A 17,515-nucleotide genomic window follows, 5' to 3' on the forward strand; every position below is an offset into this window, starting at 1 on the left:
GGCAGACAAATTTTAAAGAGTGCTGCCTTAAATTCTGTCTGAAGCTGCTCAGAACTGTTGCTGGGTATGGAGGCGAGCGTTGCAGAGAGACTGCACAGAGGGGCAGCTGTGGGAGGGGGGAGGGGGAACAGGATGTAGATATAACTGTAGGAACCCATTTATCATCACACTGTCTCCAGAGCATTAATCTAACATTAAAAGCCTTGGGGAAACCACCCATGCACTGTCTCAAACAGGAAGAGCTCTCATCGTCTCCACCAACTAGACAAGAAAAAACAACAAACAACAAACCCCCCCAAAAAAGAAAAAGAAAGCAGCTTTCAAATGAAAATACTTCCGTTAAATATAGCTGTGCCTCTTCCCCTTGTCAACACCAGTTTCATTTATAGTTCTGTCTGTTAAGGGATTTCCCCTATATCACTGCAATGTCCAATTGTGTGCAGGCTGGGGATGTGATTTTGGGCTCGCTCGACAGTAGTGCTTTCTTTCTCTCTTTTCAAGATGCTTTTCCCAGCTAGCTCAATTATTAACACAGACAGCTAGCAAAAACAAGCTGAGAAACAGAATGCCTCCCACATTTGAAACCAAGGTATGTATTTCTCTGATTCTCCCCCCCCTACACGTTTTATTTTGCTGCTGCTTTTCTCTTTTTCCTGCTAATAGCTTCCACTCTCTCCCCTCCCACCCTAATTTCCCTTCCTGGCGCTCTCCCAGTTTGGGGGATGCTTTGGACACTTTTTAGGAAATGGCAAGTCCACCTATGAACAGAATTCCATAGGATCACAAGGCATTAAGAAAGGACAGATAAAAAACCCCCACTGAAAAACTGCAGTATCAGTTATGTAATCCCTAGGCCAATTTCTTATTCTGTATTGCTCTTTATGTCCTGGTCTAGTTTATGAGCTACTGGACCCCCAGCTGTGAAATAGACTGTAAGATCTGCAGGGCAGTGTTTTTCCCTGGTTATTAGTTTTGTAGGACATCTAAGCACATTACTGGGAACCACAATGAGGAAGAAATCAAGCACTGAGCATACATAGCCTTCACCTAAGAGGTCTAGGGCCTAATCACTGAACACTGAAACCTCTATGTGTATCTATAAACACATGGCACAAAACTAACCAGAATTAGAGAATCAGATCCCTCTTAATTTATATTTATGTGTATTTGAGTTAATCAACACAACTTTCTTAAAACAGAATCAACTTAAAAATACATGACAGATAAATTGGTAAATCTATATAAGAATGAGAAAATTGAGCTGCTGTCCAAGAGCACTAAAGGTGACTGCTAAAATACCCAACAGCTAGTTTTCAACAGCTCAGAAAATTGTAACATGGTCTCTGATTGAAACAACAGGTGGATGGCATAAAAATGGCAACCAACAAACATGGAGGAAAAAAGTAAAAAAGTGGAAAACCATGACTGTGGATCTATGGCAGACATAAATCTCAAGTTTGACATTTTACATCTCATTATCGCATTTTGTATCTTACAGACTTTTTAGCTGGCTGCTAAAGCATATCTCAAGCCCCATCTTTGCCAGGAGACACAGCTAAACCTCTTTGTTCAGTCCTGATCCCCAGAGAGCAACACAGCTCACCTCACAGCATGTGAGAGAAGAAACTTTTCAGTACAAAACTCAATTGTGTTTTTGCAATGAAACATGTTATTTTATTGTTTCTCTGGAGGCTGAGACACTATTACCAAAGCACCTGTTAGATGAAGAAACACAAAACTCCTGGTACACTGTCACTGAGGAGCAATCTCACTCACACACTTCCAGCAGCTGTGAGAAACTTTCCTAAGATTTTTTCAGACAAGATCCAATTAACAAAAATCAATGGCACAAAACTGTTTAAGTAGGTGCTGCTGGACACAGCGCTCCTCACACCTCTTGAAAAAAATGCACCCAATAAATTGTAGTTAAAAAAACCCCAACAGAAATATGCCAACCAGTCCTCCAACAGATAGCTAATTCCCTCCTGATTTCTTGCATTACCACAGCAGTTATATAAGGCTCATTTGAAAATAAACGGTTTTATAACCACCTCACACAGTCAGCAAAATCCTCAATGAAGCTGTACCTACATCAGGTTTCTGATAACACTGAAGAATCACCTGAGCTTTACTTTTATAGTTACCAGATGTCATCAGTTCTCTTCAGGGCTCTGCACCGAAACACACTAAATTACATGGCAAAGCTGCAGCTCCATAGTTTAGTCTTATGAAAAGGTGATTTCTATCAAACAAAGGCAATTTTAAAAAAATGTTAGCTTGTTAACCTGGCCCTCCTTCTAAGATTGTGAAATACGCTGGGGACACAAAGCCAAGACACAAGCACCACCCCCAGTCCCAGTCTGCCAAGGCAGTTGGGAGCGTGAGCAGAGACAGAAGGTGCTCTGCAAGTGGGGATCTGAAGGAAGGATGTGGTGGGGGAGAAATGAAATTACAGCAGACAAACTGAACATGCCGTGGCAGCAGTGAAATGAATGAAAATTGCAAATCTGTGTCTGTAAGCATTCCTTCTCCTAAATTCTGCCACTAGTGACTGCAATAATCACTCCACAAGACACTAATTTCTGTTCAAATAGCACCAGTAAACAAAATCTTAGTGCAATATACCCTTTGAAGACACATGCAGTGAGACTATGAGTTTCTGAGGTTAAAGCATGAACACGAAGGGCTGAAGAGGAGAAAGCATTGCCACACAGGTTTCATAGCAGTGAACCAGTTGCTATTGCTGTGACATGACCAGTGCCCTAAATGGCATCTTTCAGCAGACTTGAGAGAATGGCTTCCAGTTTTTTTCTGCCCCCAAAAAGATGGGAAAACAGAAACCATCAAGCTATGCATCATAATCTGTAAATACATTATCATAAATGAAAAATAAACCCATACGAACAGTGCAGAAAAAATTCTTGTGCAGAAAAAATTCATCTTAGGATGATCTTGGTATGAATGGAGGTGACTTATAGTTGGACTTGAAGTATTTCACAGAGCATAAAAGCAGAGAAGAAATAATGAATGTAGAAAACAATTAATTAAATGACCCCCCAATCTCAAAAATTATTACACAAGTCAGAAACAGACTTGGAAACTGACTGAAATTCCTAACTGAGAGATTCCCACAATTTTTTTGTACTGACAGTGGTAACAGGTCCTGGTTCTGTGCTATATCTTTTCCCACACTGAGGTGTCTGTATATACTCTCAGTGGTACATACACAGCCGTTTGGGAATTCTTGCCCTAGGCAGTGCCAAAAAATGCATATGTAGGACTGTGTTTTGCAAAATCTCACTGATAGGTTTTGCTATAACTGCAAAAACGGAGATGATGGAGGGTTTTTCCTTTGGCTGTTCCTTTTTCAGTTAAAAATGGCTTCCCTTTGAAGCTAGATTTGTCATTGATCAAAAAATGATAAGTTTTTATTTCATGAACATAATGATGCTTGTTGCATGCTTGTTTGATCTGAAGGCTACATAGTTTTAATTGTTTGCAATATGCCTGGCTCACATCAGAAATGCCTGTCAACTGTAGGTGTAGGAAAGGCAACTGGGGAGCCACACAGCCCAGGGAATGACTTTTCTTCTCCAGTGATCTTCTCTTCTGGGAGCAAAGCATTATGCCTCCTTTTAGACTCACACCTGGGGTGATGCTGAGTATTCCCCATGCTGGCTCATTTGGTACTCACAGCTCCAGGTAAAACTGGCATCTACCAAGTGTTCCTTTAATTTCCCAATCTCTTTAGCACCACAAAAAGCATGTCTTTATAAAACTGCAACCTTGAATTGTAGCAGCTACAGTACATGCTGCTGTATTTGTGCAGGTGAGGGGAATGACAAAGAGGGGTCTGTGGAAGCAAAGACCTTTGAACTGTTTCAGTCCTTACTGGTCACTGGGGAGTTACTTTGGGGATGCCCTGATGAGCAATAGAGACGTGATCTGTTGAACAAAGTTTTCTGTTTGTGAGCTAAGTGGACTTAGTTTTTTCTGGTTAACCTAAATAGTTTGCTGTACAAATAATTTTTAAAAGCCAGGTGTTTTCCAGTTATTTGCGACTTACTTGGTTCAATTATTCACACTGTAAGATCCTTCACTGAAACATTTGCTACTGTGCAATAGAACAGAGAATAAATAATTATGAACATCAAATTGCCTTTAACACACACTTTGGGCATCTTGATGATGAACAGCCTCTATCCCAACATTGAACAGAAGTAACAAGCCATTCCTACAAATCTTGGTACAATTAATGCCCAGTGTGGCCCCCTTTTCTGGAAAATAGTGACATTTCATATGGAGATCTGTGTAATTTCCTTCAACAAATTTTGCTATTTCTTTAACTCAAGCAGTCCAAGCTGAGGTTTGCATATACAGAGATCTTAAGTTCTAGTTCTAGAAATCACTAAATTAGTGATGTTATTACTTTGAAAGAAAGAGAGAAGAAAAATAAAAGGAAAGGAATAAACTATCTGACAATTCCTTTTTTTTTCTCCAACAATTTAACCATCTCCACATGGAAATAACCAGCACTTCTAGCTTAACTGATTTCTCTGCCACTGTATTGTCTTTATTTTTTGAAATTTCCAATACAAGCTCCTCCAGTCCTCACCTCTGAAGTAACACAGTGTTCCCCTTCAAAGCATTTGGCAGGTAGAGGAGACAAAAATGAGCAAGGCTTTAGACATTATTAAAACTACTGGTTCAGCAGAATCAACATGAAGCTGCTATAATGGGATCCACCAGCAATCTCAAGTTTTCTGGCTGCAGAAGAGCCTGTTTTCTTTAAGGTAAGTCTTGCACCTGGCACTGCTGCTGAGACTTTGACCAAAGGACAATTCATGCAAAAATGGAAGGCCTGTATAGCTATACCGGCTGTAGGGCAAAAAAAAAAATGTTTGTGAGGGGCAAAGGAAAGTCATCTTTATGACCATAAATGGGTATATGGGCAAAATTCCCAGGAGATTCAGACACATCAAGTAGAAATATTCCACTGCATCATGAGTCAAAAGAAATTCACGCGCAGGAGGAGCAGACGTCCACCCGCAATCCCATCAGCTGCTCCACCGTGTTAGCAAACCCAAGGAACCCCAAAGCTGCCTGCACAACTGCTTGCCAAAGAAACCAGATGCAAGCAGTGGAAAAACATTCATCCCAAGTTTGACGTCTGGCTCCTGGGAGTGCCATGGGAGCAGGAAGGCAAGAAGGGCAGAGCGCTGCAATGTGGTGTTCTGAAATAAATTAGAGTCTCAGCACAGCAGCTAAAAAAAAGTCCAAAAAAAACCCCCGTGAAATACAACCACCAACAAAATAATTTCCTCCAAAAACTAATGATGTACAAACAACACAGTCAGTGTTAAATTAAGACTTTTGTAGATCTAGATTTATCAGTGTAGAGAAGCAAGGCACATATATCACTAAGGGCAGATTTGAATGCAAATTCTGTATGCAAAACCAAGAGCAAACAACTTAAGTTAGAGCAACTGTATTTTCTTAATTCAGGGCCTAGCACATGCTAATCTAGTTCCTGAGGCAAGTGATGTAATTTCTTTCCACTGCCTGAGAGAATACAGTGATGCTCTTCACTGTACTTGACTGCAGTTGCCATTTATATGATGCACTGAGAACTGAGAATGCAACATGGATCCCTATCCTTGCTTATCCTTAGATTTTTGTCTAAACTGAATTATGTATCCATAAAAACATGGTCATAAACTCCCAGTGTACATATATTTGTAGGCTTTACAAAAAGGGCAACTGATTTCTTTGAAATATGTTTGGTCACAGTAAGTGTCTGGTGCCTTAAGCCACCAGTAAGATTCTACTAACAATTACAAAAAATAACAGTGGACAAGAATCCTATGCCAGATCTTGTTTGCTATTCACAGCAGACTGAGATTCTTCTCTTAGTTAAGGTTTTTGTTTCTCAGTAATACATCCCAGGATATCTCTCTGTTTTTGGCAGTGTCTGCTTATTTTGAAGACTTACCTTTGCAATTACATAAAGGGCTTAATAAGGACACACATTAGCAATTTAAAATAGAGAACTGCAATTGAAATATATTTTTAGAAGAACCAGCTGAACAATAGGGCTTGCACATTTGTTTCAAGATTAGGATTGCTAAATGATTAAAATTATTTCCAGAACCCTGGGAAATGTCTTCAGTATTACAAGCTCTTTCACAGTCACTGGGAAATATAAAGAAAGGATTCCTAGCTGTAGGTAAAATTACAGTATGTCTAGTTACCCAAAGTTTTACAGTTGTGATTATTCACTAATATTAAACGTTACACCCTTTTTTCTTGGATATTGGACCTGTTCACCTTCTGCCAAGAATTCAGAGTAAATGTCTGCTACCCAAAATTATTTTATTACGTGCCAAAGAATGTTTTTGGCAGGTACTTTTTTTTCTTTTTCATGCGGGAAAGTATGCTGGAAAAGATTAATACAACTTGGAAATGATCTTTTGATGAGTGGTACTTGGCACTCACTGTTTAAGCCTTTCTGAGGGCTGCAAATTAACAAAGAGAGAAATACGATACAGACAGAAAACAGAGCACAAGCAATGGAAAGAGGAACTTATAAAAAGCTCTTGAAAACAAGGTCTGAAGTAATCCTGTTTCACTCTGTGTAAATGAGAATGAAAGCTGCAAGTAAGTATCAGTACAGATCTAGCAATTTACTGCAACTATGGGCAGAGTTTGAAACAGCTTACAAAGGCCACAAGGATGAAAATAATCTTTAACTTCTGAATTCATGGGATGCTCTTTAGCCCTATCTGTGCAACCAAACATCCAAAGAAAGAGACACATAAAATTAGGGATCATGTTTCTAGAACAGACTTCCACAGCTGTATATACTTTCCTTAAGCTATGCTCTTCTCTCTGTTCTAACCCTAAGTGGTGGCAAGAGGGACACCTCAGGTGACACTCAGGGGACATTCAGGAACCTGACACCAGGAAGGGTTTTGTGGATGGTGACTACAAACAGAGCCCTAAGACAGGATGGGTGTGAGGAGGGGTGGACTGTCAGTGCCATGGCAGAACAGAGCCATTCTCAGCACAGAGGTTATTAAGAAAAACTTGCAAAGCTCCCCTGGGCCTGGAGACTCAAACTGAAAAGCAGTAAAGTGAGAAATGTGTAGGACTGCACTGGTTTTACCAGCAAAGTCATCTTGACCTTTAGACATCTGTCTTCTACCCCACATGCTATTTTCTTAATACCCTAAAAATACTGTGTTTTTGCAAGCTTTAAAAAACAGGACATGAAGTGATCAGAACCAAAATTTGTGCCATGGAATAAATTTGTAAAGGTGTAATTGGCTATGTTTGTGTAACTTAAAAATCACTGTGTTTGCTCAGTGTCCGAGATCCAACCCTGTATGGCAACTTTCAGGCCAAAGAAAAATTGAAATAGCCAACTTTAGAAAACTGTGAAGAGACCTAGAAGGAAATATGAGGTAAGCAGACTTTTGCAAATGGCAAAACCCCAAAATACAGTGTATTTCTTTCCTTCACATGAAGTTAAAAATTCTGCAGCAATTATGAAACAGGGTAAATAGAAATAAATTTTCAAACAGACCTCTTCAACTGCACCACAAAACATCTGAAAATATTGTTTATGCATTTGTATATAAAGAGATATCTGGTCACAAAAGTCACAAGTCTGTGCATATAAAACCATAAAGATGGGTCTCATACAGACTATTAAAATATTTTGAAAATTTACCAGAACAAAGTAGGAGAAACCCAATAACCTCTTTACCTGTAAAAATATTTTTTCCTCACCATCACAGAATCCGGATTTTGTGAAGCCAACCATCAAATACTGCTAGTACATATTCACTTCTCTATGAAAAAAGGGTCCAATTTGGTTTTGACTTGCACAGGTGCTCAGCTTCATCCTTTCCAAGATCCGTAGCTTTGTTACGTTTAAACAAAAATGTTTTGGGAACTGCAGCTCAACAAAGCTTGTTGCCTTCTAATGTTGACCCTGATTTTCTTAAAATGTATTTATTGTTTACAAAGAGAATAAATCTTTACTAGCGGAGAAGAAACTGCATAATAATACAGCTCTTATTTTAGAAATGGATTTGTCTTTTCAGCATAATCCATTCTCAAATAATGAAGTTTAATTTCAAATTCAGAGTAAGGCCCACTGTTTCTGCAACCATACAGTCACTACCTTCCCAGTTTAAAAGAAATACAGAAAAGTAGAACAAATATAAAAAAAAGAAGTTATGGTTTATTAAAATCCCTTATATATCCTTTTGATAATATACTATTTTACTACATAAATATTATACTGGAGGCATTATATATATATATTAAAAATATAATATTATATGAAATATGTGTTGTTACAGATGGTTTCATGTCATATAGGAACATTCATTCTGAGGTAACTTTTATGAAATTTAAAGCAAACCATTTTTTGGGTCAAATTTCTTAATTGTTCTTATCCAACAGTAACCTTAACACGTATTGTATTCCTAGGACAACACTGTGGCCTTATTTATCTAAAATAATTCATGAAAACTCTAGTGACTTTTGGTTCTATGGTTCTTGGCTGGTTCTATAGCCAACTTTCAATAAATCAGAGATCTGGACCAAACCTGAAGTTATTTTATTTTAATTGAGCAGGCTGGCCCTAAAAAGGATAATGCATCATACAAATAGGACTGCATGCCCACAAATCAGGTCTGTGCTAAGCCATGAGAATTAAAAGTAGTGTTTGTTTTGCTCTGAAGTCTCATTATTGTACAGCTGAAAAGCTGAAAGAATCCCTGCCTTGAGTTTTAACACCAGTATAACTGTATAAAGGCATAAGTTTTAATAACCAGTTTCTGAAAAATACTATTAATATCTCATTCATCCTGCTTTTAGGGATATATATTCACCCATAAATTCATAAACAGCACTCTGAAATAATTGAAAAATAATGTTAAATATTGTCCCAGCACCTGTGTAATACTTTTTACTCAGAGGATTTCAGTACATTTTAGGACTATAAACATTCAACATCTGCTGAGGTACTGTTCATAGTATTAACTTTGCTTTCAAACAGGAAAATTGAGGGACAGAAACTTTAGAGTGAGGTATAAACACTCAGTTTTCATGTATGCCCTTGAAAAATGTACCATCACTTTGTTTATCCAGTAATGCCTGGTCAGCACAGAAGGAGCTGTGCAAGGGAAGGTCAGAAGTGTCCTTACTCTGTGAGCTACAGTCACCCTGAGCTGCAGGCAGGACACACCAGGCCCAAGAGACTGTGCTAACACACGTATCAACACAAATAATGCAGCCACAGATTGCTACTGGATCGACACTAAAATGTGTGTTTTATCTTTGCCTGGCAGGCTGTCATTTCAAGGATGCATTTTTCCCTCAGCAAACACAAGGTCTCCCATCATCATCGCTGCCTTTAGAGCACAGCTGCGTGCAGAGCCCTGGGAACACAGCAGTGGCTGCCCTGCAAACCCTCCTCTATTGGTTGTTTAAAGGATCTTTGAGGCTCTCCAGTGCTGAGCAGGAGGTTGGACTACTTGAACATGAGCCAGCCATGTGCCCTTGCAGCACAGAAAGCCAAGAGCATGCCGGGCTGTCCCACAAAAAGCACTGCCAGAAGGTCACTGGAGGGGATCCTCACCCTCTGCTCAGCGCTGGTGAGCCAGGCCTGGAGCGCCATATCCACGAGAGAGCCCAGAGAAATACAATCCATAACCATAAAGAGAATCAATGGACTGGTGCATCTGCCATACAAGGAGAGGCTGAGAGAGCTGGGGCTGCTCAGCCTGGAGAAGAGCTGGCTCACAGATGGCTTATCCTCTGTGCAAAAATACCTGAGGGACGTGCAAAGAGGATGGACACTTTTTCCAGTGGTGCCCTGGGATAGAAGGCAATCAGCACAAAATGAAACACGTGACATTCCCCTGAAACACAGCAAATCATTTTTTACTGTGGGGGTGATAAAAGCATTGGAACTGGCTGTCCAGTGAAGTTGTGGACTCTCAATCCTTAGGAGATATTCAAAACCCAACTGGACACAGCCCTGGGCAACCTGGTGGAGCCAACCCTGCTCTGAGCAGAGGAGATGGATTAGATGATCTCCAATGGCCCCTGACAACCTGAACTATTCTCTGATTCTGCCATCTCCTGAGATACTATCCAGACTGAGCCCTCCTATGATCCTAATGAGCCAAATTGCAAGAAAACATAAAAAAAAGGCAAAAAGAAAAATCACTCTCCAGTGACTCTGCCATCAGTGAACACTATTGCTTTTACTGCCACACTGGACAATTGCCTTTATTGACCAAGTGATTCATTCTTTTAATGAGTTATTCTTCAAGGTTTAAATTTTAATAATTTAAGAAAAAAAACATTCACTGTGTATTCCTCTTCTACCTCGCAGCAGCCTTCCTACACAAAGGAAGCAGTTAGCTTTGAAGCAAATTTAGCTGACCTATATATGCCAATCTTTTATGCTTTGCTTAATCTGAATTATTTTCAACATGCACGTCTCTCGTCTGTGACTCAGGGACTCTGTGCCATACACAGTTGTTCAAAAAATACTCTAAACATACCTCATGTAGGCAAAGTATGGACTTCAGAGAAAAATTACACAGGCTTATGTAAGTAAAGACTGTTGCATCAGGCACCAATTCAAAAGTACAGAATATGATCTTCAGTCATCCCCTACTGCCTGAGAACTTATGCAAGAAAACTGTGATATTTACATTTTCTGTAAAATTTCTAGGTTGAAAAAGAAAACTATTCAATAAAAAAAATATAGTTTTCCTTCAAATTTTGTTGCTTCCTTTTCAAAAAATTGCAAATGTTGTTGGGAAAAAAAGTAATTTAATACTATTCCAATATTAGTATTTAGTTTCATCACAAGGATGAAATCCCAGAAAGATCATAATATCCACATTTTGGATTCTCTCATGATTTCCAAATGCAAAATGACAGCAAAATGCCTTGGATGTGGTTAACAGGAAAGGCCCATATTTGTACATGGCCTAACTACAAAGGGTTTTGTGATTCACAGAAACCCTTTGCTCTGTGCCCTTGAATCGATGCTTAAAACCTGAGAGAAAAACTTTTTCTCTAGGAAAAAAAGGAAAATCTGTCAACTATGAACCAGGCAGACCAATGTGCTGCTAAAATCCTGAATTAACAGAGGGAGAAAAATCTTTTTTATTAGCTGTCTTCATTTTTATGCTTGGGAAGAAAACAAATGAAAATTCCAAAGTAAAATGGTAAATTGTCCCAAGTCAGCATCTAAAAATGTCATTGACATCTTTTTTAGCAAAAGCATCTAGCTACTGTTTTTATTGTCTTAGATGTGGTACAGATTGTACATGGTGCAGATTATACACTGGGGAACAGTTATCAAGGATGTGTCATAAAACATGGAAAAATTCAAATCAAAAAGTAAAAATTTGAGTGAAAATGGAAGCTTACACAATCTTAACTCTAAGCAGTCATTGCAAGACATTTGTCACAGTAAATGTTCTGCTAGAGAACAGTGTAAGCCACAGGCAACTGGGGACCTGATTTTCAGACAAGAATTCCAGACTGCATCATGCATATAAATGCTAGAAAAGGAACACTGTTAAGTGATCAATGCATCAAAAATACTCCATTTGAAAAGCTTTCATAACTGAATGGACATGTTTGGTAGGGCTGGGTGGGGAAGGTAATTTATTGTAGCATTTGGACAGATAGGATTTGCACTCACAGCAGACAGCAACACATTTTAGATGAGAAAGTATGTGAGACATTTGATTTCCCTTTGGTTTTGCTATCCTCCCTCAACTCTTAGAAATTTCCTTGGGATCATTATCACTCCTCATTGCACTGTACTGCTCTGACTTTCATTCCAAAAGACAAATAATTATCTGATTCTCTTTTGGAAAAAAACAGAACAGGAAAACTCTACATTATGAATTGTGTACTTTTTTTTGGAAAAACTGAAGAAACCCCATAGAAAGTCTATGTCAGTAATGAAGATGCCTGCTAGCAAAAGCATGCTTCTCAGGTGTTTAAAGAGGTTCAAAGTTAATACAACTAATATTATTATATTAATATTATGTTAGTCTTAATATTATCTACTATTAATTGTAATTAATGTAATTTGGATGCCAGAACTGTGGCTATACTTTGGTATAGCTTGTTTCACTTTCATCAATGGACCTGGCTTTGTTATCTAACTGCATCCACCACAGGAGTGGTGTTTTGTGTGCTCCTATTTCCTGGTTGTACACTCTAAGATAGATCTGCCTAACTGGGGACAACATTTCATTTAAAGGTAGATTTAGTATCAAGACACCTATAAATAAACATAACCTGACTTTAAGAAGTTTGACTCCTGAGATAAACAATGGTTGAAAGGCCTCGGTACTTTTAAGAATGACCCCTTTAAACTGCACCAAGGAAGTTTGTAATAAAAAAGGAGAAAACTAGACATTGCAATACTTGACTTTGGATAGGAAGAGATAACCTTGAACTGAAAATAAACACTTGTTCTTTTGTATCTCAAGAAAGGGGCATTCATGGTCCTACTGTGGAAGTGCTTAACACCTAGTCACCTTCATGGTGAACTTCCTATGGCATTAAGGCATGGAGCATAAATGGAAATTATGATAGACTGCTTTGATTTTCTGGGCATAGATAAGCACTGAGACAGTCACCTGTGAGAAGAGGCAACTGTTTACTTACTTATTTAAATTATTTTAATACAGCTAAACATTTAGAGCCTTAACTTGTCCCTGTCCTGTCTTGTAAGGCAGAGATTTGACTCCACTGCCCCTGGACCATCCTTTCCAGCCTGCTCCTCCAGCAGCAGGCAACTCAAAGCAGTCTCCCTGGCTGTACTTTTTTCTGTTAAACCTCATTATCAGTCAGTATAACTCACCAAATGCCACAAGTTACTATTTCATTCCATCTGCAGATGTACTTGGTAATCATTTTATATTTCCTTCCAGGTAACCAATAAAGCTGATGAACAGCATTATGCCAAGAAGAGATTCCTGTGAGTTCCCACTAGAAGTAACCCTTGAGATGAATACTCCCCAGCTATAATCACTTTTCAAGATGTTTCTGTTATCCCATTTTTAATCCATTTGGTTACTCTGGACTACACTGATTTTACTCACTGTTATTTCATTTTGGTTTTAACCACCGTGTCAACAAGACTAAATAAATGTCATAAAGTAGTCCAAGTGTATTAATGTCAGCACAGCTATCTCTGTCAATTTCATTTCTGATCTTGGAAAAAAGCAGTATCAAGTATGTTTGACAAGATCTATTATCCATAAAAACTTGCTGGCTGGCATTTGGCATGATGTCATCTCTTCAGATTTGTTGGAGATATTTAATCTCAGCATTTCAATGATTATCCTTGACCTATAGTTACCTGGATCATCTTATTTAACCTTTAAAAATTCTGGCACAACATTTGCTTTTTCCAGTTCACTGAAACTCTCCTCAGTATGCCTAGATTTGTTAAAAAGCAACAATAATGGTTTAGACAGTTCAACTCTATTAATACTCTCCTGAGCAAGGCTTCTGATCTGACAGAAAATTAAGGAGGAAATATATAGTTACTGAATTTCACTTCTAGCTTCAAGTTTACAAGAGCTGAACTCCTACTAGAATCACCTGCCAGCATTTTCATAATGAACTGTAGAGCCTCCTTCAGCATCTTTGCTACAATGCTTCAAAGGATCTCAAGTGTTCCTGTACTTCCTGCATCTCCTGTTCGCAGATGCAAAATATATGAAATAGTATAGGGACATTTTGTCTTTTTTTTTTTTTTTTCTCCTTTGTTATTCCTCTCTTCCTCCCATCATTTGCCTAGAATTTATGGAAAAGCCTGGAAGTTGTACATTATCAGATTTTTTTCAGATACTTGAAAAAAAAGAATTGAACTTTTGTGTGGTATTGTAAGCAACATTCATGGTTGTGTCTGATAAAATTTTTAGAAGCTTTGGGTTCAGCTAATGTTAACAAATAATCAGTGTAATAACCCTGCTTTTGGCAAACTCCTTAAACTGTAGGGGTTTGAACTCAGACTGTATTTAAACACTAGCCCTTTAAATCTGGCCTGCATTATTTCTGAAGCTGTGGAGTAAATATCTTTCATTTGCTGTTGTGTCTTCTGGCATTTAGAGTCACCGGTGGAAAGCCAAAATGCTGAATAACAGTTTCTGTCTTATTGCCTTACTTCATCTGAAAATACAGATATAAAAACCTTTTGGAAAAAAATGATGACAGCAGTAAAAAAGGTTCAAACCTAATGTAAGAAGCTTTTTAACAGATTCATCACTGGTTACAGTTCTAGTTTGCTGAATGGAATTTCTAACAAACTGCCAGGTGTATCTACTACATCCATATCTAGCATTTAGATTTCAACATGCTCAGATTGAAGCATAATGGAATATTTCTTCAAATATTTAACCTCAATTTCCACTCTGTGTATAAAATACACAGAACAATGGAAATATGATGTTTTTGTGTATGTCTTCAGTATGTGTGGATCAAATAATAAAAATTTTTGACCCTCTAGATAAGAATGTAAGAGCAGTACAACTTGCCATTAACATAGCAATTTGCATGTTAAGTTCTCTGTAAAATGGCAAAAGTGAGTGCTTGCTTGTGGGAGATGTTACCTAGAGTAACTTTTCCCTCACATTTGGCTGATCCCATCATTCTTGATTGACTTGTAAAGCCTCCTGAATCACTACACAACACTAACTCACCTCCTGATGTATCAAGAGGGATAAAAAAGGCTGGGTTTTTTCCACATCAGGAAATGCTACTGCATTAATACACCGTTATGCAGAATTTCCTATAACCCAAACATAACAATGTAAAGTAACTCCAGGATTCTTTATTTTTGATTACATCCATTGGTGCATTGCTATAATGTCTAAGAGCTCTTAGTGCTGTACACAATGGCTTGTTTTTCAAAGTAAAGTTTGTCTGGACGAAATTTTAGTTTTGTTACTTCCTCTTTTTCTTTCATCTGTTTGCACACCAGATGTAGACAACTTTTTATAAGCTCCATTATTAGAGAGTGCGAGACAACAGCTAACAGAGGCCAACTATGGAAAGTCCCAAAGAACTGTTTCAAAAAACCAAATCATGCAGAAGTACAATAAACCTTCTTCATTTAAATGGAGATTCTTTGCATAGGGATTCAGTTTCCCAGGATTGAAATAGTCTTGCAAGTGGAAGAAACAACTCAAAATAATGCATCTAATGAGTACCATTATGCATCTAATGAGTGACCAAGGGAGGCAGGCTAAGGCAGTACCTTCTACCTGCTGGGACTCTGGTTCTCGGTACAAGACATCTCTTGGGTCTTGAGGGCTTATTCTAAAACTGGCTTCAAATCTTCTGACAGGATGACATCTATTTTCCACAGATTTGTTTGTTTGTTTGCTTCAGCATGTGAAACATGAAATATTTTTAGTCAATTCTACTTTTACTGACTCAAAACAGAGGGTCAGTACCAAGTAAAATGTTGGTGATGCTGGTTACAAATCCTTTGTCAATGTTTCTCAGCTCCCCTATCATCTCTACAGTAACAGAACGTTTTCCATTAGCTAAGAGACTTTCTACTTCTTGCAGTCAAAGAATGGAAAGAAGACTACATATATAAAATAAACACAAAATATAACTTTCATTTTTTTTAAGATTTTGAAGCCCTGTGGTATTTTCCAATATGAAAACAGCTAGAGGTGGAAGTAGTATGGAGACAGAGCCATGATGACACTGGTGCAGCTCAGTTTGCATACATAATTACCCTAAGAATGGTCTAAAACATCAGAAACTTGCACCCAAATTTCTCTTTAGAGCCAATATAAACCAAATTTCAAGTATTTAAGAAAAAAAAGATACAAGACACATGTGCTTTTTGCCTGTGCTGCCAAAAATTACTTTGGCTGACATGATATCACTGCCAAAGCATTTGTTAACATAATGTTATTTACTTCTTGTTTTGCCAAACTGCAGTATTTTGTACCTCTGCATGTTTGCACTTTTATTGTGTTCTAGACCATGATTTCAAAGAAACAGGGGTTTGTGCAAGAAATATTTAGTCTATCAGTCTGAAAGACTCAAGGCAACATCCCTAGAGCAATATCATGCAAAAAGGCAATTTCCCCGTTTCATTTATGACCGGAAGTTATGAAAAAAGACCAAGAATTTACCCGATTCCTGGAGATAGCGATACACCAAGAAATTCACTTCGTCACTGGTTATGCTCATCTTAGCCCAACCTCACTATGATGAGGTTTACGAGAAGTGTGATCCACGCTCTGTTCAGAGGGAGAGAAAAGAACAGGTTTTGTTTTATCTTAATTTACTATGAAATGTGTTATCAAAACAGAGGTGGGAATTGTTAAGGTATTTAAAGATGTCATACAGTTATTAGAGCTGTAACATCCCCATGTGAGGCATCCATAGTAATGGGAATCAAGTACTCAGGCTGTACTGCACCTCCAGGTACAATTCAGAAGTAGTATTTAACATACATGAGAGAGTCAGAGGGAGCATTTTAAATATTGGAAGACTTTTCTAATGTCAACTCCTTTACTTGTGTGGCTTTCCTACATGTTCATTGGAGACTCCTCTTTACTGTGTGAGAGTTTTCAGAATTGCTGGCAATTACAGTCATATATAACACACCAAATTATAATATTTCTGCAGCTCTGAATTTGTAATCCAGCTTTTTGTCCAGTTGTTAATCCACTGAAGACAGATTCTTTCCTTACAAAACTGTGTTATTGAATGAATGAATGGGGCCGGAGGGGAAGAGAAAGAGAGAGAATACCATATATACCTTGAGCCAACAAGGAAGACAAATATCCTTGCATTATATAAGGCTGTAATATTATAATGTCTCTGTTCATTTATGTTGAGCAAGAATTAAACTCCAATTTTTCATTTAAGTAATTGCAACCTTGAGGATGACGATTTTACATTACTATTTTGGGCATATACTCTGGTAATAAAAACACGGGGTTTAGATGATAAATTTGTTTTGAACGTTTTCCATTAAATCTTGATGATTCACTCCTGTTTGGGAATCTGACTTGAGTAGTTTGGTTTTAAAAGACCTAAGTACTCTTCAGACATAAACTCTGCAGCTTTGTCAGCCACCCCATACCTGTGAGTGAGTGATCACACACAGCTTTGGCACGCGCGGCTCTCACCGCGCGCTACAAGTGCAAGACCGTAGGCGTGTGCCAGGTGTTTTGGTTTCCCGTTTGGCAAGTGGAAAGGTCGGCTTTGTTCATCGAAAACCTCCTCAGTAACTCCTGCTGCCTAAAGCAGCACCTGCTACTGCAGGCAATGGTGATCGACCGACGCTTCCCCCGCTGATGGTTTAAACCAGCAGGTCACTCATGACTGTAACAGATGTCTCTGCATATTTATGTAAATGGAGGTCTTTGGAACCCTGGTAAGCCTCTTATTATCCCGGGCTGTATTTCATCAATAGCTT

General features: G+C 38.4%; 1 protein-coding gene across 4 annotated transcripts in view; it reads right to left on the reverse strand.

The window, feature by feature from the left end:
* Positions 1–17,515, reverse strand: part of TBL1X (transducin beta like 1 X-linked) — a 195,954-nt gene that overhangs the window by 37,753 nt on the left and 140,686 nt on the right. For all 4 annotated transcript variants that reach the window (XM_054652057.2, XM_077173224.1, XM_054652051.2 and 1 more), the window contains one exon: positions 16,221–16,328. In XM_054652057.2, the coding sequence (XP_054508032.1) occupies positions 16,221–16,278 (58 nt within the window). In that variant the 5' untranslated portion in view covers positions 16,279–16,328. The remainder of the gene's footprint in view (positions 1–16,220; positions 16,329–17,515) is intronic.

This window comes from Agelaius phoeniceus, chromosome 2 (genome assembly GCF_051311805.1).
Source record: "Agelaius phoeniceus isolate bAgePho1 chromosome 2, bAgePho1.hap1, whole genome shotgun sequence".
NCBI lineage: Eukaryota > Metazoa > Chordata > Aves > Passeriformes > Icteridae > Agelaius > Agelaius phoeniceus.